At 48.3% G+C, this 26572-nt stretch overlaps 1 protein-coding gene across 1 annotated transcript in view; it reads left to right on the top strand.

Annotated features, from left to right (window-relative positions):
* Positions 1-26572, top strand: part of ACAP1 (ArfGAP with coiled-coil, ankyrin repeat and PH domains 1) — a 240526-nt gene that overhangs the window by 150336 nt on the left and 63618 nt on the right. The window contains exons 3-8 of the mRNA XM_085637553.1: positions 7568-7687; positions 7858-7911; positions 8581-8639; positions 9507-9690; positions 12349-12393; positions 13917-14012. Coding sequence (XP_085493679.1) covers positions 7568-7687; positions 7858-7911; positions 8581-8639; positions 9507-9690; positions 12349-12393; positions 13917-14012 — 558 coding nt within the window. The remainder of the gene's footprint in view (positions 1-7567; positions 7688-7857; positions 7912-8580; positions 8640-9506; positions 9691-12348; positions 12394-13916; positions 14013-26572) is intronic.

The following is a 26572-nucleotide window of genomic DNA, read 5'->3' as shown; positions in this document are numbered from 1 at the left end:
CCACGCTACTACAACTATCAGTGGTACCACATCAAAAACTGCACCTTTCCCCATGCCTCCTAACCCAGAACCATGGAGAAATCAGGCACCCGGACCCAGCTCAGCTCAACCTGGCGATCTGGCTCCTGAAATCTTAGAATTCGGGTACCTTAACCTTCCCCCTGATTGCATGAACATCATCATGGAAGCCAGACGTCCTACCACTAGAGCATGCTATGCCGCAAAGTGGAAAAGATTTGTAATGTACTGCCGTAACAATACAATCAACCCTCTAGATGCATCCATACAACACATCATATGCTATCTGCTCCATCTTCACAGGTGTAACCTGGCGTATTCATCCATACGCCTACACCTAGCAGCGATCGCTGCCTATCTACAAAACAGACAGCATTTGTCACTCTTCAGAGTGCCCGCTATTAAAGCCTTCATGGAAGGCCTTAAACGAGTAATTCCTCCCAGGGCACCACCCTCCCCTGTATGGAATCTAAATTTGGTCCTTACACGACTAATGGGTCCGCCCTTCGAACCAATGCACAAATGTGAGCTACAATTTCTCACCTGGAAAACAGCTTTCCTTGTAGCTATCACTTCCCTTAGAAGGGTTGGTGAAATACAAGCGTTCACCATACAGGAACCTTACATACAAATGCATCACAGCAAGGTCATACTTCGAACTAATCCGAAGTTCCTGCCCAAAGTCATTACCCCCTTCCACCTCAATCAATCAGTGGAATTACCTGTCTTCTTTTCGCAACCCCAATCTGTTGCGGAAAGGGCCTTACACACACTAGATGTGAAAAGAGCGTTGCTATATTACATACAAAGAACGCAACCCTTCAGGAAGACCAAACAGTTGTTCGTTTCCTTTTCTCCACCACATAAAGGCAACCCCATCTCAAAATCAGGGATAGCTAGGTGGATTGTAAAATGCATACAAATTTACTATCAGAAGGCAAAGAGAACATTATCTGTTCCCCCTAAAGCCCACTCTACAAGAAAGTTAGGGGCTTCTATGGCTTTTCTAGGGAATATACCCTTAGATGACATATGCAAGGCAGCCACATGGTCTACACCGCACACATTCACAAAACACTACTGTGTAGATGTGCATTCCCAGCAGCAAGCTAGGGTGGGCCAGGCTGTACTAAAAACACTCTTTCAAACAGCTGCAACGGATACCGGTGGTCGCCGCTAAGGTTGGGTACTGCTATATAATCTATGCTAAGTGTACAATCTGCAGCTCATATGCCTCGAACGGAATATGCTACTTACCAGTATGCATCTGTTCTTGGCATGTAGAGCTGCAGAGTTGTACACGCCCACCCGCCTCCCCGGCTACCTGTATCCGTTCCAGTCCATCTTATTTAGATACAACACACATGGGTTTCTCACTGTTATTACTACGCTCCATCATTTCCCTGTTGGCGAAAAACAATCTGAGGATGGAGCCGAAGCCCATGCGCAGTACGGACCGAAGGAGGAGTCACCAAACTCGTGACTTCCAAAGACGGTCCAAGAAGAAAAACAAACTGCAAACATCCGGGCCCAACACCAGATGGCGACCTATGCTAAGTGTACAACTCTGCAGCTCTACATGCCAAGAACAGATGCATACTGGTAAGTAGCATATTCCTTCTAGTACCAATCACATCTGCAGGGAGAACTGGTGGGACTAGAGTGTGGTTGTGTAAACCTCCTTTCCTTAGGATTGTGGAAGACAGGTGTCTTATTCAAGCTCGCCTTGCCTTAGTTCCTACAGTGGCTTCAGTGGTGCATAAAGGTCAAGAAATGATGCTTCTTGTAGTTTGTCTGTCTCCTTCTAGGGAAGAGGAGTACTTGCACATACTAAATGTGAATAAAACAGTATCTATCTACTTGGATGGATCCAGGCGTTTTAGCAAATGTGAGCCTTTACCAGATACTCCTCTCCTGATATGATGCTTCTTGGACTGAGATTCAGGGAGTTTCTCTCACAGAACTTTGTGATGCAGCCACTTACTTGGGCGTCAATTCACGCCTTTGTTATAAATGACCTCATCCAGGATCTTCATGTGGGATACAGTAACGTCGGGGACAGTGGATGCAGTAACGTCGGGGACAGTGGATGCAGTAACGTCGGGGACAGTGGATGCAGTAACGTCGGGGACAGTGGATGCAGTAACGTCGGGGGACAGTGGATGCAGTAACGTCGGGGGACAGTGGATGCAGTAACGTCGGGGGACAGTGGATGCAGTAACGTCGGGGGACAGTGGATGCAGTAACGTCGGGGGACAGTGGATGCAGTAACGTCGGGGGACAGTGGATGCAGTAACGTCGGGGGACAGTGGAGGCCGTAACGCCGGGGGACAGTGGAGGCCGTAACGCCGGGGGACAGTGGAGGCCGTAACGCCGGGGGACAGTGGAGGCCGTAACGCCGGGGGACAGTGGAGGCCGTAACGCCGGGGGACAGTGGAGGCCGTAACGCCGGGGGACAGTGGAGGCCGTAACGCCGGGGGACAGTGGAGGCCGTAACGCCGGGGGACAGTGGAGGCCGTAACGCCGGGGGACAGTGGAGGCCGTAACGCCGGGGGACAGTAGAGGCCGTAACGTCGGGGGACAGTGGATGCCGTAACGTCGGGGGACAGTGGATGCTGTAACGTCGGGGGACAGTGGATGCTGTAACGTCGGGGGACAGTGGATGCTGTAACGTCGGGGGACAGTGGGTGCTGTAACGTCGGGGGACAGTGGGTGCTGTAACGTCGGGGGACAGTGGGTGCTGTAACTTTGGGGACAGTGGATGCAGTAACTTTGGGGACAGTGGATGCAGTAACTTTGGGGACAGTGGATGCAGTAACTTTGGGGACAGTGGGGGGACAGTGGCCGCAGTAATTTCGGAGACAGTGGACGCAGTAATTTAGGGGGCAATGGGACAGTGGATGCAGTAATTTCGGGGACAGTGGATGCAGTAATTTCGGGGGACGGAGGATGCAATAATTTCGGGGGACAGTGGATACAGACAGTGGATGCAGTAATTTCGGGGACAGTGGATGCAGTAACTTAGGGGACAATGGGACAGTGGATGCAGACAGTGGATGCAGTAACTTTGGGGACTGTGGATGCAGTAACTTTGGGGACTGTGGATGCAGTAACTTTGGGGACTGTGGATGCAGTAACTTTGGGGACTGTGGATGCAGTAACTTTGGGGACTGTGGATGCAGTAACTTTGGGGACTGTGGATGCAGTAACTTTGGGGACTGTGGATGCAGTAACTTTGGGGACTGTGGATGCAGTAACTTTGGGGACTGTGGAAGCAGTAACTTTGGGGACAGTGGATGCAGTAACTTAAGGGACAATGGGACTGTGGATGCAGTAACTTTGGGGACTGTGGATGCAGTAACTTTGGGGACTGTGGATGCAGTAACTTTGGGGACTGTGGATGCAGTAACTTTGGGGACTGTGGATGCAGTAACTTTGGGGACTGTGGATGCAGTAACTTTGGGGACTGTGGATGCAGTAACTTTGGGGACTGTGGATGCAGTAACTTTGGGGACTGTGGATGCAGTAACTTTGGGGACTGTGGATGCAGTAACTTTGGGGACTGTGGATGCAGTAACTTTGGGGACTGTGGAAGCAGTAACTTTGGGGACAGTGGATGCAGTAACTTAAGGGACAATGGGACAGTGGATGCAGTAACTTTGGGGACTGTGGATGCAGTAACTTTGGGGACTGTGGATGCAGTAACTTTGGGGACTGTGGATGCAGTAACTTTGGGGACTGTGGATGCAGTAACTTTGGGGACAGTGGATGCAGTAACTTAAGGGACAATGGGACAGTGGATGCAGTAACTTTGGGGACTGTGGATGCAGTAACTTTGGGGACTGTGGATGCAGTAACTTTGGGGACTGTGGATGCAGTAACTTTGGGGACTGTGGATGCAGTAACTTTGGGGACTGTGGATGCAGTAACTTTGGGGACTGTGGATGCAGTAACTTTGGGGACTGTGGATGCAGTAACTTTGGGGACAGTGGATGCAGTAACTTAAGGGACAATGGGACAGTGGATGCAGTAACTTCGGGGACAGTGGATGCAGTAACTTCGGGGACAGTGGATGCAGTAACTTTGGGGACAGTGGATGCAGTAACTTCGAGTGGATGCAGTAACTTCGGGGCCAGTGTGTTGAATTTCGTATTATTATAATATACTGGATCTTTACGTTAATATATCAATTTAATACTTATTGAGTGTTGGTTAGGTTCAAGGATAACTAATTAAATATTTTTCAGACCTGAAGTTTAGAATGGCTTCAGTAATACTCCAAAGTAATGACAGAAACGAAGGAGAGGGGTGTGAGGATAATACCCTGGTTACCTACCGGTAAACTTGATTATCCGAAGTCCTACTCGTCCTCGTCACGGATAATATGACCCACCTACCCTCCCTGGCTACTGGTCTGTAGCGATGACCTTGTAAAATCAGGAAGTAGAATAAGCAGGCGATGGTTTTCTAGCACGCACCTGGCTAGGCGGAGTGCAAGCCTTTTCTTTGTTTTGTCTGCCGTTCTGGCATGGATAGCACCTCAAAAGTAACGAGTCAGGCTAAGGATAAAGAAGATTACAAGTAAGTAACTAGGGCAATCTCCTCTCTTGTCATCCCCTCAAGAAGTGTTCAGACTTAAAATCTCCCATAACCCTGAGAAACCACATAACTTCATATTTTTGAAGCAGAGATGCAGTACTGTATGGTTTCTGTAAAGTACTGTGTTCACCTATAACTTGTCTTGGCGCTCTGGGTTCCCAGGTAGATTTGATGTATGCGATTGTGAAGTTCCTCAACAGATGACCTTCTTGTGGGTTGTGTAGGGTCAGTCGAACGTCCTGTGCCTTGAATGAGTGCTAGAGATGTGGCCTGGGTTTTTTGTCGGTGCGTTGTTGATCTCTGAGGGGGAAGGAGGAACCTGATATGCGTGGACTTCACTCCACATCATAGGAGTACACTCGACTGTCAGCCCAGAAATGGACTAATGGTGATGATTAATGTCTTTGACTAAACCTGAACTGAATTGCACCAGACATATGAGATTTGTTCTCGTCCTGAAGAAGTTCTTAGCATCGAAACGTGTTGGTGACTGCCAACTAATTGGATCATTTTGTAAAGAATGTGAAGAAGCTCATGGAATAAAATTTATTTTTATACTCTTATCGGATCATTGTGTGATTGCGGAAAGGACCTCTAAATTCGCCTTTATGTTCTTATGCTAGTCTCATGTTAAAACTGGACCTTATTGACATAACGTACGGAAGAGTGCTGAAGCATATTTTTGTGTAATCCGTGGGTTTTCCTCTAGGGTACTCTGCAGAGGTGGTTTGGATTTTGTGGCCCTCTACCTAACCTTTGTCACCCAAAACAATGTTGGTTGCTTTGTTTAACTCCCAGCACATCTCCACCTGGTTGAATGATCTTGTGACATCCCATGTGACATTCATTTATTTGTTTTTAAACACTATTTACCTTTTCAGAGCCCTGAGTAGGTGTGGGTGACTCTTCATGGGGTGATGTTTGGTCTGCTTATGCTCCTATCTGAAGTGTCAGCTTCCTCGTAGAAGTTCGGAGGTAGCCTACATCCAGCTCATTTTGGCCACATTTACAAGAGCCAAGGAGAGGAAGGAGGTATTTACCAGGTCTGGGAAATACTTCCTACTCTGAGATTCACTCACGAATGGGGCATACCATGCAGAATTGTGTGCCTAGTGCACCGAATTGCAGGTCTTTGTAATGATCGAAATTGACCTGGGGAAAATTGCCCCGGTGCTATATTTATCACACCCGGTAACTACTCCATGTTGAACCCTCCGCAAGGGATCAAATGCCTAACCCTGGGCAAAAAGAAGTTTGTTTAGGGCTTGGAATTTAGTGCCAAGCTTGGGCTTTTTGTTCCCAGCCTCCTTGTGTTGACTCAGATCTGCGCCTTCCTCGCCCCTTCGTCGCCCCTTCCTCACCCCTTCCTCTTGTTCCTGAATCTCTCAGCCAAACATTTCTCCTTTATTCCCTGCTCCCAGAAATGCTGGTTTCTAAAGGTCCCTCCTCAGACTCTGTACATTCGTTTCTTGAGGGTCCTGGCCCCATGGCTCCCTCTTCTAGGGTTTTCCGATCGTAGATCGAGTAATCCCTGGATCTCATCGGCTGGAGGATCTTTGTGTCCTAGATTTCCAGATCCCTGAAGTGAGTTGTTAAATGTGGGTAATTATATGACTCCCTGTTTTTGGGCCTCCCCAAGCAGAGGATGACTGGATCCATAAATGCTTAATGATTGACAGATCTGTAAATTGGCATAGACAAGTGGATAGATAATTAAGAACATAAATTACACCTGTCGATGACTCAATAGGGTGAGTAAGGTTGGCTCTGCTGTCTTTCTGCAGTAAGAGTTGGTATTCAATGGACAACCGATGAATCTGTTTGTCGGGGGAAAGCTCTGCTGTCTGTGGCAAGTAGGGATGAGCTCTTCTGAGTGTGGCAAGTGAGGGACAGTCCTGCTGTGCTCATTGGGCGAGCGATACATCTGCTTGAGCATGGGGTGACTCCTGCTTTGTGTTACAAAATAAGAGGTAACTGATGTCTGCTCCTGGGTGAGTGGCCATAGCCCAAGCTGCGGGAGTGGCTCCAATGAGACCCAGAGGTCCAGTTTCAATCAGAGCGGAGTCCAGTCGGAGCTGACTGAGCACACACTGATAGAATGTAAAAGATGCCGGGTGTAGGGCGCAAGCCGTTTCACCCCTGCGAGTGACAAGTACTAGCAATACACGTAGTGCACTCACAATGCTCAAGAGCCTGAATTTGTATTGGAGTATACAAAAAGATGATCGATGGAATGCTTCAATGAATCTCACTCACTGGTAATTACTTGGGCCGCATTCCAGTCCATTGTTTCTTTGCTCACCGTGCGACCTTACTTTGAGCCCAGCCATATGCAAATCAGTCTTGACCCTGGTCCAGTGAGAACAGGCCAGCCCGAACCACCAGGTCAGGTCCTCCCTGGACTGAAACTCGAGCAACCCAAGACAGGTTTCACCCTAGTTAAGGCTCATCAGCCCGGTATAGCTTGGTTCCAGTGGCACAATGAGCACAGGACCCGCGTCTGGGCATACCCGTCCCACTTAGGGTGTTGCACTTAAATATACATTTGCTCCAGTAGCAAAAGAAGCCTCAGCAGACCCTGAGGACACTTTTTCAATTCATATTGGGGTCTCATCAAGGGTCCCATTTCACCAAAAAGTGAGTCTGATGGGCTACTATGCAGGTGTGAGAAGCGGTCGAAGAACAGTCTGTACGGATAGATGCCAAAACAAACTGCAGAGAGGAACATTAAGTCTTGAAGCAAGACTTACCGAGTGTACAGTACATGTGAGATATCTCCCAGCACCACACTGAATGCTCTTGCATATGGATACGCCCTACACTGCTTTTCTTTTGAAAACTGAATACATATTTAACAATTCTAAAGATGTAGATGATCCAATAAACTTCATACAATGTGTGAGAGGGCCTAAGTTTTCTTCTAGTGATGTGTGGTTGAATGTTCTTGCAGCTGGTGAAGCTGTGCTCGGGGATGCTGGAGACAGGCCGGCAATACTGCACAAACAGCAAGTTATTTGTCAATGGAATCCGCGAACTCTCCCAAAACTCCAGCGATGACCCCATGCTGAACGTAAGTAGGGTGTGGAGATGGGTCTCTTTTTCAGATGAAAGTTCAGGTTGGCTAGGGATGCCGCGCCTTGAGTTCCTCACTGGTGATTTGCCGCGCTTTATAAATCCTGATTGATTAATGCCCAGGTGCCTCAGTGTTTCCTGATGTCGCTCTTCTCTCTCTTTCTAAAGGAGAGCTTGGAGAGGTTCTCTGGTGGACTGAGTAAGATGATTGACAGCCACAAGGTAAGCAAGCTGATGGGACCACTGGAGGACAAAGCAAGATGAGGGGTGGGAGACCATGGATGGGCAGAGAGATACAGAACCTTCAATTTATTCACGAATAGGGGTAACTGCGAAGTAGCAATTGGGTGGAAGTGTCGGGAGATCTCTGGTCTGGTTTATTTGAGCGAAGAGACGTAGAGGGAAGGAAGGGTTGCGCTGTGACTTGACTGTATGAATGAGCATGAGAACTTTGAAGCATAGGGCCGGAGACAGGGCGGCAAGTGGAGGTGGGCTAGAGTCGTTTCAAGAAGGGAACTCAAGGAGGCGGGTGGCTGGCATGTGGACGGAAGGCGAGCTGCTCAGACCATGTTTGGGAGCAAATGATTATGGGTAGATGGAGAGATAGTGTGCTAACAGAGAGAGAGGCAGCTGGGGATGGTTAGTGAACGGATGAGCGTGTAGATGGGTCATTGTGGATGGGCAGGGTCCATCGCGGTCAGAAGTAGTTGCTAAAGAGATAGATGCATAGATCGATAAATGGATGGGATGAGGAAAGGCACTGTTGCGTGTTCTGTGTTATCTAGAAAGAGAAGGTGAAATGGTGTGCAAATGGACCTAGAATGTTGTTTCCACCGATGTGGGTTCTGTGTCTGAGGGAGAACTGACCTCCTATTGTTCTCCGCATTTCAGGATCTGTTGGAAACCACACAAGACTCTTGCCGGTTGCACCTGCAAACCCTCATCAAGGAGTAAGTATTGGTTGGCAGTAGTCATCTTGTTTTGGGAATGAAAACCTGTCTGGCTGTGCAGCGGTGTGTTAGGGGCTCAAACTAGGCTTCCATTGGCAGACAGTACACTTCTGAAATGGACTCGGGTCAGTTTTTGGTGGGTGCTTCTGATGCAGTTTGGCAGCCATGTTGCATCAGTGAGATCCTTGTCCTGTGACCTTTGTTTGAAAGAGGTGGTCTACTGAAGACCTCTCTAAACGCACAGTTCTTCAGAAAAGCGGTTTGTTGTAGTAAGCCCCACGGCGCACAAGCGTCTACTTGAGTAACCTACCTCCCCCTCGCTTCGACTATCCAAATGCTTTAGGTGCCTCTTAATATTCTACTTCTCTCAGGTTTATGCATCCTTGTTATCACATCCTCTGCATGTGCCTCGTGTGGTGCACAAGTTCCTAATCAGCCGCCATTTTTAGAAGCGTAACAATGTCTATGGGTTCGATGATGGTATTGGTTTTCCCCCAGGTGGAATCATGAAATGTGGAGTTCCTGGATCTCATCTAAGTAGCCCGCATGGACATGAATGTTGTGTTTTGTTTTCAGTAAATTGTGTAAGGGACTGTGTTTATTGATCGCCTGCTTTTGCCCCAGTGGAAGAAGCAGTAGAAACATTAGAAGAAAAGTAGTCCACCTCTGGGGAAGGAAGGGATTTAATTGACTTTGGTGTTTTCTAGATCATGTAAATTCACTAACACAAGCACAAGCTTTGCCTTCCAAGCTATGCCCTGCCTCTTACAATCTCATGCTGTGAATCCCTTGTATTTACCACCCTGCTGGTTAAATTCTCTTCAGTTATCTTTCCAATTTATGAACCCCTCTTGATCCACTTTTCAGGGATATCAAGAAGTTTAAAGACACCAGGAAGGACTTTGACAAGAGTAGTGAGTCACTGGAAACTGCGCTGCAGCACAACGCAGAGGTGCCGCGCAAGAAGCAGCATGAGGTGGACGAGGCCAGTGGAGCTCTGCAGACTGCACGCAAAGCCTTCCGTGACAAGGCCCTGGACTATGTGCTGGAGGTGAGAGCATCACTGTTGACCTGGGGCCTCCCTAGTGACTCGTATGCCTGCCACCTATTGTATTCTCCATTGCTATCCTGCTCCTTGTTTTGGGTAGACCTTCAACTCTCTCCCACATTTTACAGGTATCCCTTGCAATCTCTTCCCTTTTTTTTTCTTCCGTAAATATGTTTATTTGCATTGAAATCACTCAAAAAGCAGTACAATCAACATCTAACGCTTGCCTGGGCATGCCAATATACAACTCCCATCGCATTAACTTCCCAATTATGAGTCCACAGTATATGGGGTAATTCGGTGCCACCCCAGCAACCTTACGGGGTATCCCTTAGAAGTCCACCACCCAGCATCCACATGTAGGCATACCATATACTCATAGAGCGTGGAGTCTCCACTCAGGAGGTTCCGCCGTGCAATTGGAGCAACCACTCCAATCTCTTCCCTTTATGTGTGTATTTATGTATGCGATATTTGTTTAGCACGCCCAGAGCTAAAATGCAGAAGAGCTCCGCACAGGATCGAAGGCAAAGATACGGTCAACAAGTGACTTGTTTAATCGTGATGTAGTGTTCTTTAAAGAAGTGTGCCAACGGCGCTCTCCTAAATTGCATCAAGGTTGTTGAGGTCCCATTGGATACATCAATATTGTTCTAGATCCTGGATTGATGAGTAGAGATGGCCTGCTGCCCATGTATATCTGTTTTGCACTTATTCCTCTCCAGTCTGTGGGTGACCTGGATACGGATGTGCTTAAAGCATCATGGTGAGCTTGGGCGGGGATGTCGGTCACGATGGCTTTGTAGACGATGTAGTTGATTTTGAAGATGGTGCGGTTTGTGAAGGGAGTGCCAGTTGAGTTCAATCAAAGTGGGAGTGATGTCAAATTTCTTAATGAGCTGTTCTGTGGCATGTAAAATGCCCATACCTCCATAAGGCTCCATGGGGGGGGGGGGGAGGGGGCACTGTGGAGTTTGGGAGGCAAAGGAGCGGGGCGCTTCACCATGCAGATGGATGCAAGAGTGTGAGGCTTGAACAGCAGTCCTGAGGTCACTTTCTGGTAGGAGTGGTTTTATTTTTTTAGGAGAGCGAGCTGATACCTTCCATCTTGGTCGTCTTGGTGATGTGTTCCATGAGGGCGAGGTCGGTGACCAGTGTGAATTGAGTGACTTGACTTTGGGTGAAAGTTGGCCTTCAGACCTGTCCAATTTCACATGTTGAGCCAGACTTGGACTAGTTTCTCCTTGTTTTTCGTGGTGAGTAGCAGGAAGTCTGTCTTGGTTGGTGTGAGCTTTAGGCAGGCGCTGGACAGCCAGGTCTGGATGGGATGCATGCAGTGTTTGAGGCATTGGATGTCTGGAGCAGAGGAGGCTTTCAAGTAGAGTTGTGTGCAGTTGGTGAATTTTGCATGTGGGTATCCCCAATGCTCTTACCATCCATCCTGGGTATCCCAGCCACTCTCTCCCTTCGCTGTGTATCTCTTCCACCAACGCCCCTTCCTTCTTTATAAACATGCCAGTCACCCTGCCCCTTCTTCTAGCATGGGGGTAACTCCCACCCATCTCCCTTTCTTTGAGGTGAGTGTGTCTGGACCACCTTCACCATTCTCCTCGTAATTCTTTCACCCCCCCCCCCCCACGGTTGTCATGGCTCTTTCCCTCCAGTTCCTCCTAGTTGGTATCCCAGCGACTGGCTTCATTCCTTTTAGATGATCGTCTCTGCGCCTCCTCAGACTCCTTTCTCCAAGACGTTATCCCTGCCAGCCCTTCCCCTTTTCAGTGATATAATTGCACCATTCCTCACCTCCATCTGCATGTGTTTTACCACCACCCTCCCCCCTCCATCCCAGTATCCCCTCTCTTTTCCTTATCTTTATTGATATCCTGCCCCTGCTCCTTCTCCTCTGCTGGGGTACTTCTGTACTCCTTCCTATCCTGACTCTTCCCTCCTGTGCTTCGAGGTCAGTATCCCACCCCTCTACCACACACCTTTCTTGCTTCTGTACGCCTTCTCCTTTTCGACTCCGGCGTGGGAATCTCTGGCACCTCTTTGCACCCATTTAGGATGGGCATCACTCCCTACGTCTGCCCGGCCCATTTCTCCAGTCTGGGCATTCCCGCCTCCACTTTCGGTTCTTCGACGTTGGTATCCCTCACACTTCATCCTCACCTTTGGTGCTACCTCTGGAAACCTCCCATGCATTGCCCTTCCTCCTGATGCGCCTACACTTTCTTCTTCGCTTGTGTACAGCTGACCTCCTTCCTCTTCTTGAAGGTGCGTTTACTTCGCACCACCCACTTTACGCATATCATCTCGGAGAGTGTCATGCATTATAGCGCGCATCACACAACGCATAGTCCTTCACTGCCCTAGTATAGTCCTTATTGTCTTCTTTCTTGGTTCTCTGTACCTTCTCTTCAGTGGGTATCTTTGCCAATCGCGGCCAGTTTGTGACCTGCTCATAAACATGGGCTCTTAGATGCAATTGACGGGTTTCCCTTCCACCACCTAAAGCTGTAGATGACAGTACATACAGCTATTGCACTATCAAAGTTCCTGTGCTGGAGTCTGAACACTACAGGTAAGTAGCTTTCCAAAAGGTAGTTTCTTTCATATATTAACACAGGACAAACGCAGCCTCTGATTTCTTTTCATTTTCAGATCAACTCCATCCAGTCCAAGAAGAAGTTTGAAATCCTGCAGTTTGTAAGTTTCGCCTCGGTTCTTCAGACTGGGTGGGGTCAGTGGGGGGTTGATGTGTCCTGTTCATTAAAACTGAGAGAGAACCTGAGAACCTGAGAGCCTAGAGAGATTTTGAAATGTTGAGACCTCAAACGCGCTTGTCTGTAGTTATGGAATCCCAAAGCTCTATTCTGGAACAGGGGTGAAGCAAGGCCATTCCAAGAACTCCATGCTCTGGGATGGGATTGAAGACCCAAAAAGGCTGTGCTGGGGAGTTGTTGCCAGTCATCCCCTTCTTAATCACTTGCTGCCCTCTAACCTCTCTCACCTTTGTCTTTTGCACCTTCCTGACTCTTTCCCATTTGTTCATCGCTTCTTGCTGTCCCCGTCCTTTCTTATATTGTCTGACAACTTTTCTCCCTTTGTTGTTGTTGCTCTCGCATGTCTTCTGCTTGGATTATCTTCTTTGTCTCTGATGTTATGCCTGCTTTTCTCTGATGTTCTTCTCACCCCTCTTCTCTTTCATGTTCTTCCCCCTTTTTTCCACTCATTGCTCTCTGGTGGTCTCACTTTTTTGATCTGCCGCTGCACTCTGTCGTCCTTCCTCCATTGATGCCCCTCTACTCTCAATCCCCATTGGAACCCACCTCACTTTCTGATGTTTTCTACATGTGATGCTTCCTGCTCTTTGTTGTTCTTCCTCCTTTCACCCCTCTGCTCTCTGATGTCCCCGTTATCCCTTCTATGACTCTGCCCTTCCCTTGATTCCACTGCTCTCGTATGTATTCTCGTATTTGACCCCTCGCTCTACTCTAATGCAGTTTCTACCTTTGGTATATGTTTGTCCTCTCCCATTTGACCTCCCCACTCTCTTATATCGCCCCTCATTCCTCCTTCTTGTCTGTCTAGCGTAGTTTCCCTTTAGTTATTCCCTGTTCTAGATGTTCCCCTTTGATCCCTCGGCTTTCTATACTAAATGCTCACATTTGATCCCTCACCTTTCTATTCTAGATGTTCACTTTTGATCACTCTGCTTTCTATTCTAGATGCTCACCTTTGACCCCCTCACCTTTCTATTCTAGATGTTCACTTTTGATCACTCTGCTTTCTATTCTAGATGCTCACCTTTGATCCCCTCGCCTTTCTGTTCTAGATTTTCACCTTTGACCCCCTCACCTTTCTATTCTAGATGTTCACCTTTGATCCCTCACCTTTCTATTCTAGATGCTCACATTTGATCCCCTCGCCTTTCTGTTCTAGATTTTCACCTTTGACCCCCTCACCTTTCTGTTCTAGATGTTCACCTTTGACCTCTCACCTTTGTGTTCTAGATGTTCACATTTGACCCCTCACCTTTCTGTTCTAGATGTTCACCTTTTTACCCTCATTACTCCCTGGTGCCCTCTTCAGCCCGTACCCCTCGCATTCTGATGTCCCCTCTTTGATCCTTTGTTGCTCTCAGACGTAGTTAGTCGTGCCCTGCTCTTTGATGTCCTTTCCCATTTGATCCCAGACTGCTCTTTCATGTGCTTCTCTTTCTCTGCCAGATGCTCAGCTTCATGGAGGCTCAGTTTTGCTACTTCCAGCAAGGCTACCGGGCCCTGCAGGAATTGGAGAAGTACCGGCAGAACCTGGCTGCCCAGGTAGGTGCATGCAATGGTGTCAGACAACACAAAGACCCCAGCATCCGACTTTCTACCACCAGAGAAACACCATGTGACAGAAGGACCTCTTCCTTCATGAGAACTCTGCTCCCCTTAGAGTAACACCCTGAGTAACTTCCAGTGATTGGGTCTGAAGACGGCGAGGCCCATGCTCCCCTTAGAATAGAAGTCCTCAGTCTGTGGGGCGTGACCCCCAGGGGGGCCATGGAGTCCCGGGAAGCGGAACACTCATTCCCCAGCCTCACTTGTGCCTGGAATCCAAAGTGTTTGCTTTCATTTTGGAAAAAGACAACCGTCCTGGGCCGGCTAATTTCAATCCTTAAAATGCCTCAGCTGAAGTTTCATTAATTGAGTCACCTATGCTGAAAAACGCCTTCGCGCCAGTGTGCCTGCTTGACTGAGTGAAATACTAATGTGCACTATTAGTTTATCTGCAAGTGTAAAGGGTGCTTGGGAGCGGTGCTGGCTTTAATTTATCAAATAACACTCCAAGCTTTGTGATGACAAAGATTTTTAGTTTTTTTTAGTGGTGGGGCAAAGCGGTAACAACTGGGCTGTGAAGAGTGTGCTATTAACCGTAATTGTATGTTCGAGACATATGAGCTGTAGATCATATGCTGTGCATAGATCGCCATCTAGTGTTGGGTCCAGATGTTTTCACTTTGTTTTTCTTCAAAGAAGTCTTTCCAGTCACGAGGTAGGTGACTCCTCCTATCGGTGATAGTGTGCACGGGCATCGACTCATTGTTAGATTGTTTTTTTCCGCCATCGGGTTTGGATGTGAATTGTTGCGCTCCAGTTAGGCACCGTTCTTCGGGCCCCCTTAGACGCTCAATCCACTACCCTCGACGGTATTGTTTGTTGATCGCGTTTCCCTTTCTCCGCGAATAGTCTACACTCGAAAGCCTTCGATCGGAAGATTCGTGGAAGGCCGTTTGGCCTACCTGCACCGGGGTAGATAACAGTCGATGAAACGGACTCCATTCAAGTTCTGTCTTGGGTGTCACGCTAAGTTTCCGCGCACCGACTTGCACGAAGTTTGCAACCTCTCCCTATCCCTGGAACACGACAAAAAGACTGCGACGCGTGTTGATGGTTTCGATCAAAGAAGACGCTCCGTGACTTCAGGCTCGACGACACGAAATGCACCAACAAAGCTGCTCCGCAACGGATCTTGTCGGAGACGACTCCGAACATGAAGAATCCCACACGCAGGATGCCGAATGCGAGGAGGAACAAATCTCTGTGTCTGCTCTAGCACGATTAGCGAGATATTACAGAGCTCATTATGATGAGCTCGAGAAGCTCATGGAATTTCTTCCTGATTAGCAGAAGTCTGTAGCTAGTGACCTTATTCAAGAGGGTAAACTAATAACTAATACCTCTATCAGATGTGCACTAGATGCAGCAGACACAGCAGCCCCGGCAGTAAATACTAGCGTACTGTTTCATAGGCATGCTTGGTTAAGAATTTTAGGATTTAAACCCGAGGTGCCATCCTCTATTCTTAACCAACAATTTGACAAAGAACACTTCTTTGGTCCAGCTGTTGCTACATCTCTGGAAAAAACGAAAAAGGATACTGAGGTTGCGAAGTCCGTGGGGGCTTTGCACTCACCTTCCAACAGAGGATCTTTTTGTCGCTCATTCTGAAGGGGTGGCTCCAAAAATATATCTACAGAAAATCCCCTCTCCTCTTACAAAGGCAAAAATCAGTCACCCTCTTCAAGAGGGTACTTGAAAGGTGGATATACAGGGAACAATGAAAAGGGAAGAGGCAGAGGTAATTCAACATGCACTTCCCCTGCAAACACCAAACAGTGACTTCCTTTCCATACCCCCGATCGTTCCACTCTGGTAGGGGGACGACTTTCCCAATTTCTTCCCATTTGGAATACGATTACATCAGACAATGGTTTCTACAAATTATCCAATCTGGTTACTGCCTGAAGCTTAGAAACATTGCACCAAACATTCCTCCAATGTCACACCTCATGTCACAAGAACGTCTTACCCTTCTAAAGCAAAAGATCCTTTCTTTGTTGCAAAAAGACGCAATAGAACCGGTCCCTTAATAATACCAAGGGGCAGATGTGTACTCCCTCTAATTTCTAATGCCCAAAAAGGACGGCTCTCTCAGGCTTATATTAGACCTCAGAACTAATTCAGTACATTGTCGGACCACTTTCATATGGTAACACTACAACAAGTGCGCCTGCTCTTTCAGCAAGGCGACTTTCTCTCCACTCTGGATTTGAAGGAATCCTACTTTCATATACCAATACACCCTGTGCACCGCAAATACCTCAGGTTCATGGTAGCAGGCCACCAGTATCAATTCAAGGTGCTCCCATTTGGAGTAACAGCACCCAGGGTTTTCACGAAATGCTTAGCGGTGGTTGCAGCCCATCTACGAAGACCGCATGTTCCCCTCGTCCCATTCTTAGACGACTTGCTCATAAAGGCCAGCTCGCATGACAGCTGTCTACGCCACCCATAAAAAACTGTGCAATTGCTCCATGAGCTAGGATTCACAGTAAATCTGTCCAAATCCCATCTCCAACCGCCAAACACTCAAGCATATCTAAGAGCTACTATTGACACAAAAAAAGCTCTAGCATACCCAACTCCGACCAGGGTCCGGAATATACAACTCCTGCTGTCTCAGTTTCAGCCTCAACACTCTTTACCAGCTCGTTTGTTCATGCAGTTACTGGGAATGATGGCGTCTTGCATTCTAATAGTCCCTTACACGAGACTTCAAATGCGTCCCCTTCAGGAATGCTTAGCAAGACAGTGGAACCAGGCTTAGGGTTTGTTATCAGATCTAGTGTTGGTAGACGGCCGCATCCATCGCTCTCTGCAGCGGTGGAACACACAACCTTCTAAAAGGGCGGCCCTTCAGCGACCCGGTTCCACAAATAGTACTAACTGCAGACGCATCACTGACAAGTTGGGGAGCACATCTCCAAACCCACACAATTCAAGGCATATGGAGCTTGCAGCAGAAACAACTTCATATAAATCACCTAGAGCTCCTAGGAATTTTTCTGGCGCTGAAAGAGTTTCAAGTTCATCTAGTACCCAAGACTGTCTTGATTCGTACAGACAACATGACAGCGATGTATTGCGTACAAAAACAGGTGGGGACACAGTCTCTCCAGCTGTCGCAGCTAGCACAGACCATCTGGAAATGGGCCATACATCACAAAATGTATCCCCTAGTGGAACACCTTCCAGGAGTAAACAGTCAGATGGCAGATCTGCTCAGCTGTCAGAATTGGACCCTCAAGTTCTCCTCCCATTCTTTCACATGTGGGGCTTCCCAGACCTAGATCTGTTTGCCACACACCTAAACCCAAAATGCCCAAACTTTGCGTCCAGGTACCCACACCCATTGTCCAAAGGAAGTGCAATATGTATGAACTGGTCAGGGATATTTGCTTACGCTTTTCCACCTCTCCCACTCGTTCCATTAGTGGTTCGGAAACTCAAACAAACGTCCCTGACACTAATCCTAGTTGCTCCCACATGGGCACGTCAACCATGGTTTACAACCCTATTGGAACTCTCAGTAGTTCCTCATCAAAAACTACGTCTAACACCCAGTCTCCTCACACAGAGCCATGGAGACATAAGACAGCCAGACCCCAGTCAACTCGATCTGGCACCTGAAATCCTAGAGTTTGGCTAACTTAATCTACCACTAGACTGCATGAATATTATCAAAGAAGCTAGACGTCCTACCACAAGATCCTGCTATGCGGCAAAGTAGAAGTGGTTTGTGATTTACTGTAATAACCACATCAACCCGTTTGATGCTTCTGTCCAAAACATTATATGCTATTTGTTACATTTACAAAGTGCCAATTTAGCATACATGTCCACACGTTTACATCTAGCCGCTATAGCTGCATTCCTCCAAAATAGACCGCATCGATCTCTTTTTAGAGTACCTGTCATTAAAGCGTTTATGGAGGGACTCAATAGAGTCATTCCCCCTTGACGTCCACCTGCTCCAGTGTGGAATCTCAACATTGTCCTTACCAGACTAATGGGTCCACCCTTCGAACCATTGCACAAATGTCAACTGCAATTTCTCATGTGGAAAGTAGCTTTCCTCATAGCTATTACATCACTGAAGGGAGTCGGTGAGCTTCAGGCAATAACTACAGAGGAACCCTTTTTACAGATGCACCAAAATAAAGTAGTTCTTCGGACCAACCCTAAATTCCTTCCTAAAGTCATTTCTGCCTTTCATATCAATCAATCTGTTGAGTTACTCGTGTTCTTCCCTCAACCAGATTCTGTGGCAGAACGTGCCCTACACACTTTAGATGTGAAGAGAGCATTACTTTATTACATAGAAAGGACAAAACCTTTCTGTAAGACAAACCAACTTTTTGACGCTTTTGCTCGATCACATAAAGGCAATCCCATATCAAAATCGGGTACTGCAAGGTGGATAGTCAAATGCATTCAAATATGCTATGCAAAAGCAAAACAAACATTAACAGTTCCTCCTAGAGCACACTCTACACGCAAACTGGGGAATTCTATGGCATTCTTAGGTAATATACCCATAGATAACATATACAAAGCTGCAACATGGTCTACACCTCACACATTCACAAACCACTATTGTGTAGATGTGTTAGCAAGACATCAAGCTAGTGTGGGCGAAGCAGTTTTACGTACACTATTAGCTACCGCTTTGGGAGATAACTGCTCTGTAGTCTATGCACAGCATATGATCTACAGCTCATATGCCTCGAATGGAAAATGCTACTTACCCAGTATGCATCTGTTATTGGCATATAGAGCTGTAGAGTCATATGCACCCACCCGCCTCCCAGGGTACCTATACCTGTTGCAGTAACATCTTACTTAGATACATGCATTCATGAACATCTCCTTTTACTACGCTCACTAACTCCATTATCACCCTCTTCGGTAAAACAATCTAACAATGGAGTTGATACCCATGCACACTATCACCGAAAGGAGGAGTCACCTACCTCGTGACTGGAAAGACTTCTTCGAGCAAAAACAAAGTGCAAACATCCGGACCCAACACTAGATGGCGATCTATGCACAGCAAATGACTCTACAGCTCTATAGGCGAAGAACATATGCATACTGGGTAAGTAGCATTTTCCTTACACAGCCTTTAGTACCCCTAAGGAGGTGTTGAAGGGGGGGGGGGGGGGGTTATGTAAAAAAAGATTGCATTACATATGCTCTAGTATTTCACAAATCTATATTTTAGAAGCACCATTTTATTGGAAAACCTTTTGCACATTTTGTATCAGTCTATCTTATACTGTGTGTAATGCAAATATAAAATAATGACTTACATATTCATAGTGCTTTCTGTCAGTCTGTGATCTCGTAGCACTAAAAATACACATCACTATTCTCCACTGCACCAATCAAGATTTAATACTGTGGCTCTGATTACACACAGACCTCTGCAGTGCGTTAACAAATAGAGGTTTTCTAATGTACTACAGTGCATTTCCCACTGAGTAACAACTTTTTAAAGTAATCTTTAATTTAAGCTGCCTATTATTTTATATGTAGCTGCCTGATGGTGAAAGACCTAAAAACGTACAGAGTATTTTAGGGCTTATTTATGAAAGACTTGCACCGTAAGAGCATCACTTTTTAAAATGCTCCGAAGGCGCAAGCGTCTCAACCAAACCTATGCGGTGGTGCACAGTCACCCTGCATGGCTTTGCATGGCCTCCTAGTTATGGAATTAGACACAAAGAGCTCAAGTCACTGCGTTGCGTTACTCTGGTCAAGGAGGCATTCCATGGGCGTTGCGTGGCAGTTCCCACAAAAAACACCCATGGATTTTGATGCTGCCCCAGATTTAATAAATCAACTAAATCTGGGGCAGCACCAAAACCTTACGCCTCTCCAGCGGAGGCGTAATGAGAAATCTTTTCATTTCTCCTTGATTTTTCCTCTTTATTCCTGCAGTTCACTTGAAAAGAGGAAAAACGCCTCTCTGGATTGTTTTTGTGCAGGAAAGTGGCCCTTACTGCACAAAAACAATCCTGCCTATGTTGGTGCTAGGCAGAAATGTATGCACCAACACAAGGGGAAAGGAATGCACCTTATTTCATAAATACGGTGCATTCCTGCCTTTTCACTTTGGCTTAGGGCAGCGCATGAAGAAGACTTGCGGCACTGCCGTAACCCGATTCCTCATAAATGAGGCCCTTTGTTTTAGGTACACCTTGCCCACGCCCCCACGCTCACTGACCTTTGGTTTGCTAAACACGGTTTATATTATTTCCCCACTGTAACAATGATTTGCTGTGGTAATTGGGGCTGTTTATGGTTGTCGATAGTTATCGATGATGAGTACCAGGTTCTAGAACTTTTTGTCAGAAGTGGGTCCTTCCGCCTAAAACATTTTGTCAAGGGTGTCTCAACATCAAAAATGTTGAAGACCTCTTCCTTAGAATAACACCCTGTGACGGTGTCTGAAGATAGAATGACTCCTGCCGTGTCACTTAGGTGGTGTGGAGCGCTCCGAACACACGACACCTATCCTGAAAGAGCTATCTGGGCTTCTCGGCATTACAAACGGTCACCAAACTGAGCGAGAGAGCACACGAAGGTCGTGCACATATGCAGTCAGTGTTTAGGGCAGTGGATTTTAAAAGTCAGAAAATAATTACAGCAAAATCTCGACCCGTTGTCCATCGCATATATTAGAAGTTCATAATGGGAACCAGCGACATAAAATCGCTCTGTTCCTGGGTAATTAACAGGATGCAGGGCCGGACTGGCCATAGCGGGCACCGGGCATTTCCCCAGTGAGCCGCCAGGGTGGGGCCCGGGGTTGAGCCCTTAGGAGCTGTTTTTGCAGCATAGCTGCAATACCGGCCCCTGTAACATAATTGGCCGAAACCAGCCCTGGCAAACTGCTCGGCCGCACCCCCAACCCTGGGGGAGGGGGGATGGGGTTGGCGAACACTTTACTAGGGCCAGTTTTGGTTTTCAGTCCGGCCCTGACAGGATGGTACTGATCCAATATGAAAAACCATTGGATGTAGTCACAGTTGAAACAAGGACTGACAATGCAATGAAAATATATATAATATATATATTTCGCAACTGAAAATACAACTCCACAGCCTTTACTTAAAGGTACAACTTGTCAAAGGTACGAATAGTTTCAATGCGAGCACTACAAATTCAAAACTTTGCAATTAAATTCCATCACAACATTTGTTGGTTAAAATTAACTGTTTATGGTATGTTTTACTTTTGTTAGAAAGGCACTAGTTCTGAATGTTAAGAAATGTAAAGTGAAAGGAATGTTGTTTGCACCCTTTTTGAAAGAAATGATTAAAGATATTAGTAACCAAATTGTTATAAAAAAGTCATAAATGATTACAATTATTTTTTTTTGATCATAAAAAAATCTTTATTTCGGCAATCAAATGCCATAAAAGCACATTAAGAACAGCCAATAAAAATACATTGATTTCATGAAATATATGCAGGATTTAAAAAATAGGATTTTAAAAAATGGCTAATCCAGCACAATTGATGATAAGGCCCCACCATTGTCCTTGAATAGAAACCGAGAAATGCATTATATAGCTCGTTCATACAATGCCTGGCTTATCCGTTTACTGGGACAATAGTTTGAGAATGGCCCTGCGGTTACACCACATATTGAATAGAAAACGTGAGCTGGAGTCAACAATAGGCAGATGCAGATTTGTTTTAAAAATCCTGTGCGCGTCAGAGCAGCGACGAGTCCCCAGGTTTCTGCATATTTGAATTAACCAGCGTTTTCTAGCCTTTGTATACCCCTTGCAAAAGAATAGCACATGTAATTCGGATTCATCGGGGTAATTACATGCCGGGCAGCCCCTATTTGGAGTCCCCTCCCATTTTCCGGAGAAGGTACCTAGCGGGAGGACTCCATGCCTAAACTGAACATAGTTTTTTGGCTAATGGAGGCTGTATATCACCCAGGACCGATTCTAATTTAGATCTATTTTTTATTGCCAGGAATTCCCCTGTCAAACGGCCAGTGGCGGATCTTTGTTCGAGCTCGTTGAGCTTGACCTCTCTGTAGCTCTCCATCAGGGTCTTTCTTGCTGTTGTTAAAGACGTAGCCTCCGCGTTGTTGCAGAGGTCGCCCCTCCCCAGGCCCTCACAGGTGTTCCTAATGCTGGTCCGCCAAAGTATCCTCCCTGAGCCGCGCATGCCCATGACGTCAATCAGTTCGTCCCTATAGGCAGCTAGCTCCGGGGTACTCCAAAGACGGCGCAAGTCGAGGAGGTGCCTGAGGGCCACCTCTTTCGCTATTGGCCTAACCCCAAGATCTAAGCGGAGGGGTGTCCGTGGGGTACTATTGGGAAGGCTCAATAGTTGTCTGGTGAAGGTGTTCTCTATTCGGGCTAGGGGGCTCACTACACAGTGACCCCAGAGTTCTGCTCCATAGAGGGCAGCGGACCTGGCCTGCACCTTATAAATTTCTAATACTCGGCTAAGTGTCGCAGGGGCTGCTGGGGGATGGCGTTCTGCCGGTGCCCTCACGGCGCGATTTACAGCATGCAGGCCGTTTCCCTCACGGCGTGGTCTGGAGTATGCTGGCCGTCTCCCTCACGGCGTGGTCTGGAGTATGCTGGCCGTTTCCCTCACGGCGTGGTCTGGAGTATGCTGGCCGTTTCCCTCACGGCGTGGTCTGGAGTATGCTGGCCGTCTCCCTCACGGCGTGGTCTGGAGTATGCTGGCCGTCTCCCTCGCGGCGTGGTCTGGAGTATGCTGGCCGTTTCCCTCACGGCGTGGTCTGGAGCATGCTGGCCGTTTCCCTCACGGCGTGGTCTGGAGCATGCTGGCCGTTTCCCTCACGGTGTGGTCTGGAGTATGCTGGCCGTTTCCCTCGTGGCGTGGTCTGGAGTATGCTGGCCGTCTCCCTCACGGCGTGGTCTGGAGTAGGCTGGCCGTCTCCCTCACGGCGTGGTCTGGAGTATGCTGGCCGTTTCCCTCACGGCGTGGTCTGGAGTATGCTGGCCGTCTCCCTCACGGCGTGGTCTGGAGTATGCTGGTCGTCTCCCTCACGGCGTGGTCTGGAGTATGCTGGCCGTCTCCCTCACGGCGTGGTCTGGAGTATGCTGGCCGTCTCCCTCACGGCATGGTCTGGAGTATGCTGGCCGTCTCCCTCACGGCATGGTCTGGAGTATGCTGGCTGTCTCCCTCACGGCATGGTCTGGAGTATGCTGGCCGTCTCCCTCACGGCGTGGTCTGGAGTATGCTGGCCGTTTCCCTCACGGCGTGGTCTGGAGTATGCTGGCCGTCTCCCTCGCGGCGTGGTCTGGAGTATGCTGGCCGTCTCCCTCACGGCATGGTCTGGAGTATGCTGGCCGTCTCCCTCGCGGCGTGGTCTGGAGTATGCTGGCCGTCTCCCTCGCGGCGTGGTCTGGAGTATGCTGGCCGTCTCCCTCACGGCGTGGTCTGGAGTAGGCTGGCCGTCTCCCTCACGGCGTGGTCTGGAGTATGCTGGCCGTTTCCCTCACGGCGTGGTCTGGAGTATGCTGGCCGTCTCCTTCACGGCGTGGTCTGGAGTATGCTGGTCGTCTCCCTCACGGCGTGGTCTGGAGTATGCTGGCCGTCTCCCTCACGGCGTGGTCTGGAGTATGCTGGCCGTCTCCCTCACGGCATGGTCTGGAGTATGCTGGCTGTCTCCCTCACGGCATGGTCTGGAGTATGCTGGCTGTCTCCCTCACGGCATGGTCTGGAGTATGCTGGCCGTCTCCCTCACGGCGTGGTCTGGAGTATGCTGGCCGTCTCCCTCGCGGCGTGGTCTGGAGTATGCTGGCCGTTTCCCTCACGGCGTGGTCTGGAGTATGCTGGCCGTCTCCCTCGCGGCGTGGTCTGGAGTATGCTGGCCGTCTCCCTCGCGGCGTGGTCTGGAGTATGCTGGCCGTCTCCCTCGCGGCGTGGTCTGGAGTATGCTGGCCGTTTCCCTCACGGCGTGGTCTGGAGTATGCTGGCCGTCTCCCTCACGGCGTGGTCTGGAGCATGCTGGCCGTCTCCCTCACGGCGTGGTCTGGAGTATGCTGGCCGTCTCCCTCACGGCATGGTCTGGAGTATGCTGGCTGTCTCCCTCACGGCATGGTCTGGAGTATGCTGGCCGTCTCCCTCGCGGCGTGGTCTGGAGTATGCTGGCCGTCTCCCTCGCGGCGTGGTCTGGAGTATGCTGGCCGTCTCCCTCGCGGCGTGGTCTGGAGTATGCTGGCCGTCTCCCTCACGGCGTGGTCTGGAGTATGCTGGCCGTCTCCCTCACGGCGTGGTCTGGAGTATGCTGGCCGTCTCCCTCACGGCGTGGTCTGGAGTATGCTGGCCGTCTCCCTCACGGCATGGTCTGGAGTATGCTGGCTGTCTCCCTCACGGCGTGGTCTGGAGTATGCTGGCCGTCTCCCTCAGGGCGTGGTCTGGAGTATGCTGGCCGTCTCCCTCAGGGCGTGGTCTGGAGCATGCTGGCCGTCTCCCTCACGGCGTGGTCTGGAGTATGCTGGCCGTTTCCCTCACGGCGTGGTCTGGAGTATGCTGGCCGTCTCCCTCACGGCGTGGTCTGGAGTATGCTGGCCGTCTCCCTCACGGCGTGGTCTGGAGTATGCTGGCCGTCTCCCTCACGGCGTGGTCTGGAGTATGCTGGCCGTTTCCCTCACGGCGTGGTCTGGAGTATGCTGGCCGTCTCCCTCAGGGCGTGGTCTGGAGTATGCTGGCCGTCTCCCTCACGGCGTGGTCTGGAGTATGCTGGCCGTCTCCCTCACGGCGTGGTCTGGAGTATGCTGGCCGTCTCCCTCACGGCGTGGTCTGGAGTATGCTGGCCGTCTCCCTCACGGCGTGGTCTGGAGTAGGCTGGCCGTCTCCCTCACGGCGTGGTCTGGAGTATGCTGGCCGTCTCCCTCACGGCGTGTGCTGAAACTCAAGATTTTTATTTCAAAGCATAAAGATAGTTCTAAAAAGAACCATTATTTAAAAAAAGTGTTTTGTTTTTTGTATTTTTACTTTTTTGCGTCGATAAAAATGAAAATACACCTGGAACAGTGGAAAAGGAGCTTGAATTATAAAACGTATAACTATTTATTGCACATCTGCTGGTGTAACGGAACTCTATTTCCTCGCGCCTGCGCGCTCTATTCTTCAGTAGAGATGAGTGTCCTGGAGACAGGACGGGGACGAAGCACGCGCTGCTCTCATCTTTCTTATAGTGCAGGATGCCCCTTGGCATCCGTCGTCAGAAGGGATGCCACGCTGTAATGCACCAGCAGACCTGGATGCCGCCTCTTTAGATGACCTGATTGTCTTAATTCCATTGAATCGTCTCTGATGCTAAGGGTCAACATTGATCTGATCTGATATGCGCTACCATACTGTAATGCTCAATTACTACAATTCTCAACAATTTGAGGTCCGAGAAAGAAGGGTAAAGTTAATTATGAGACAGTGTTGCTGGGGTGCAGGGAGCGTGAAAGGCAAGGCTACCGTATTATTATTATTATTATTATTATTATTATTATTATTAATAAATGTATAAGGCGCACAGCTACCGGGAGGTTTCCCGGCGCCCAGGACAAACCGAGAGAACAGCATTTACTGGTTAAATAGCCAGGTCTTAAAGCCTTGGTGGGAGGTTTTGTGGCTGACTTCATGACCGAGTGATGAAGGTAGTGAATTCCACAACACTGGGGCCAGATAGCAGAAGGAACGTCCGCCCATGCGTGACAGTTTAAATCTGGGGACCAAAAATGTGGCTTGGGATGAGGAGCGGAGTAGACGTGTTGGGAGATATGTCTGGGCTAGGAAGCATAGATAATGGGGTGCTGTGGCTAGTTTAATCTTATGGATATAGCATAAGGCCTTAAATTTAGTCCGGTTCTCAATCCTGAGCCCACGAGAGTGCCTGTGATGGAGTATGTTTTGGGTACATGACCGAGTAACCTGGCTCCGGAATTCTGTACCACCTGCCGCTTGCGTACTAACTCCCTATTTGCTCCTAAATCTAGGATGTTGCCATAGTCCAGCCTCGACGTGCTTAAGGCTTGAGTAACAGTTCTTTGAGTGGATTCGGGCAGCGTCCATAGTATCTTACGGAGCCATTTAAGAATAGCGAAGCAGATAGATGCGGTCTTAGCTACTTGCTGTTTCATGGACAGCTGATCATCCGTCACTATGCCCAAATGACAGTTTGCACCGGTCATATTTTTAAACGCACATGAAAATGTAAAGACCTGTAAATGAGCTGTACACAAGTGGTTGTGAAAGCAAAAATGAAGTACTTTTTTTTTGTAATTTTGTAGTGTGACGGATCAAAGGTTTTAACAGAATCCAAAAGTTCTGGCCACTTTACTTGGTGATGTACAAATGATAAATATTCAATGACTCAGTTTGCACACATTATCATTTGTGGGCAGAATAGTTTCATCAGTAAAACTGGATGTGTGTGCAAATGTAGAGCCCACTTTAGTTGCATGAAAACGTCACCCGCCTCATGT

The sequence above is a fragment of the Triturus cristatus genome, chromosome 12 (assembly GCF_964204655.1).
Source record: "Triturus cristatus chromosome 12, aTriCri1.1, whole genome shotgun sequence".
In the NCBI taxonomy this organism is placed as follows: Eukaryota; Metazoa; Chordata; class Amphibia; order Caudata; family Salamandridae; genus Triturus; species Triturus cristatus.
Note: the sequence above shows the minus strand (reverse complement) of the source record. Positions and strands in the feature narration are given on the sequence as shown.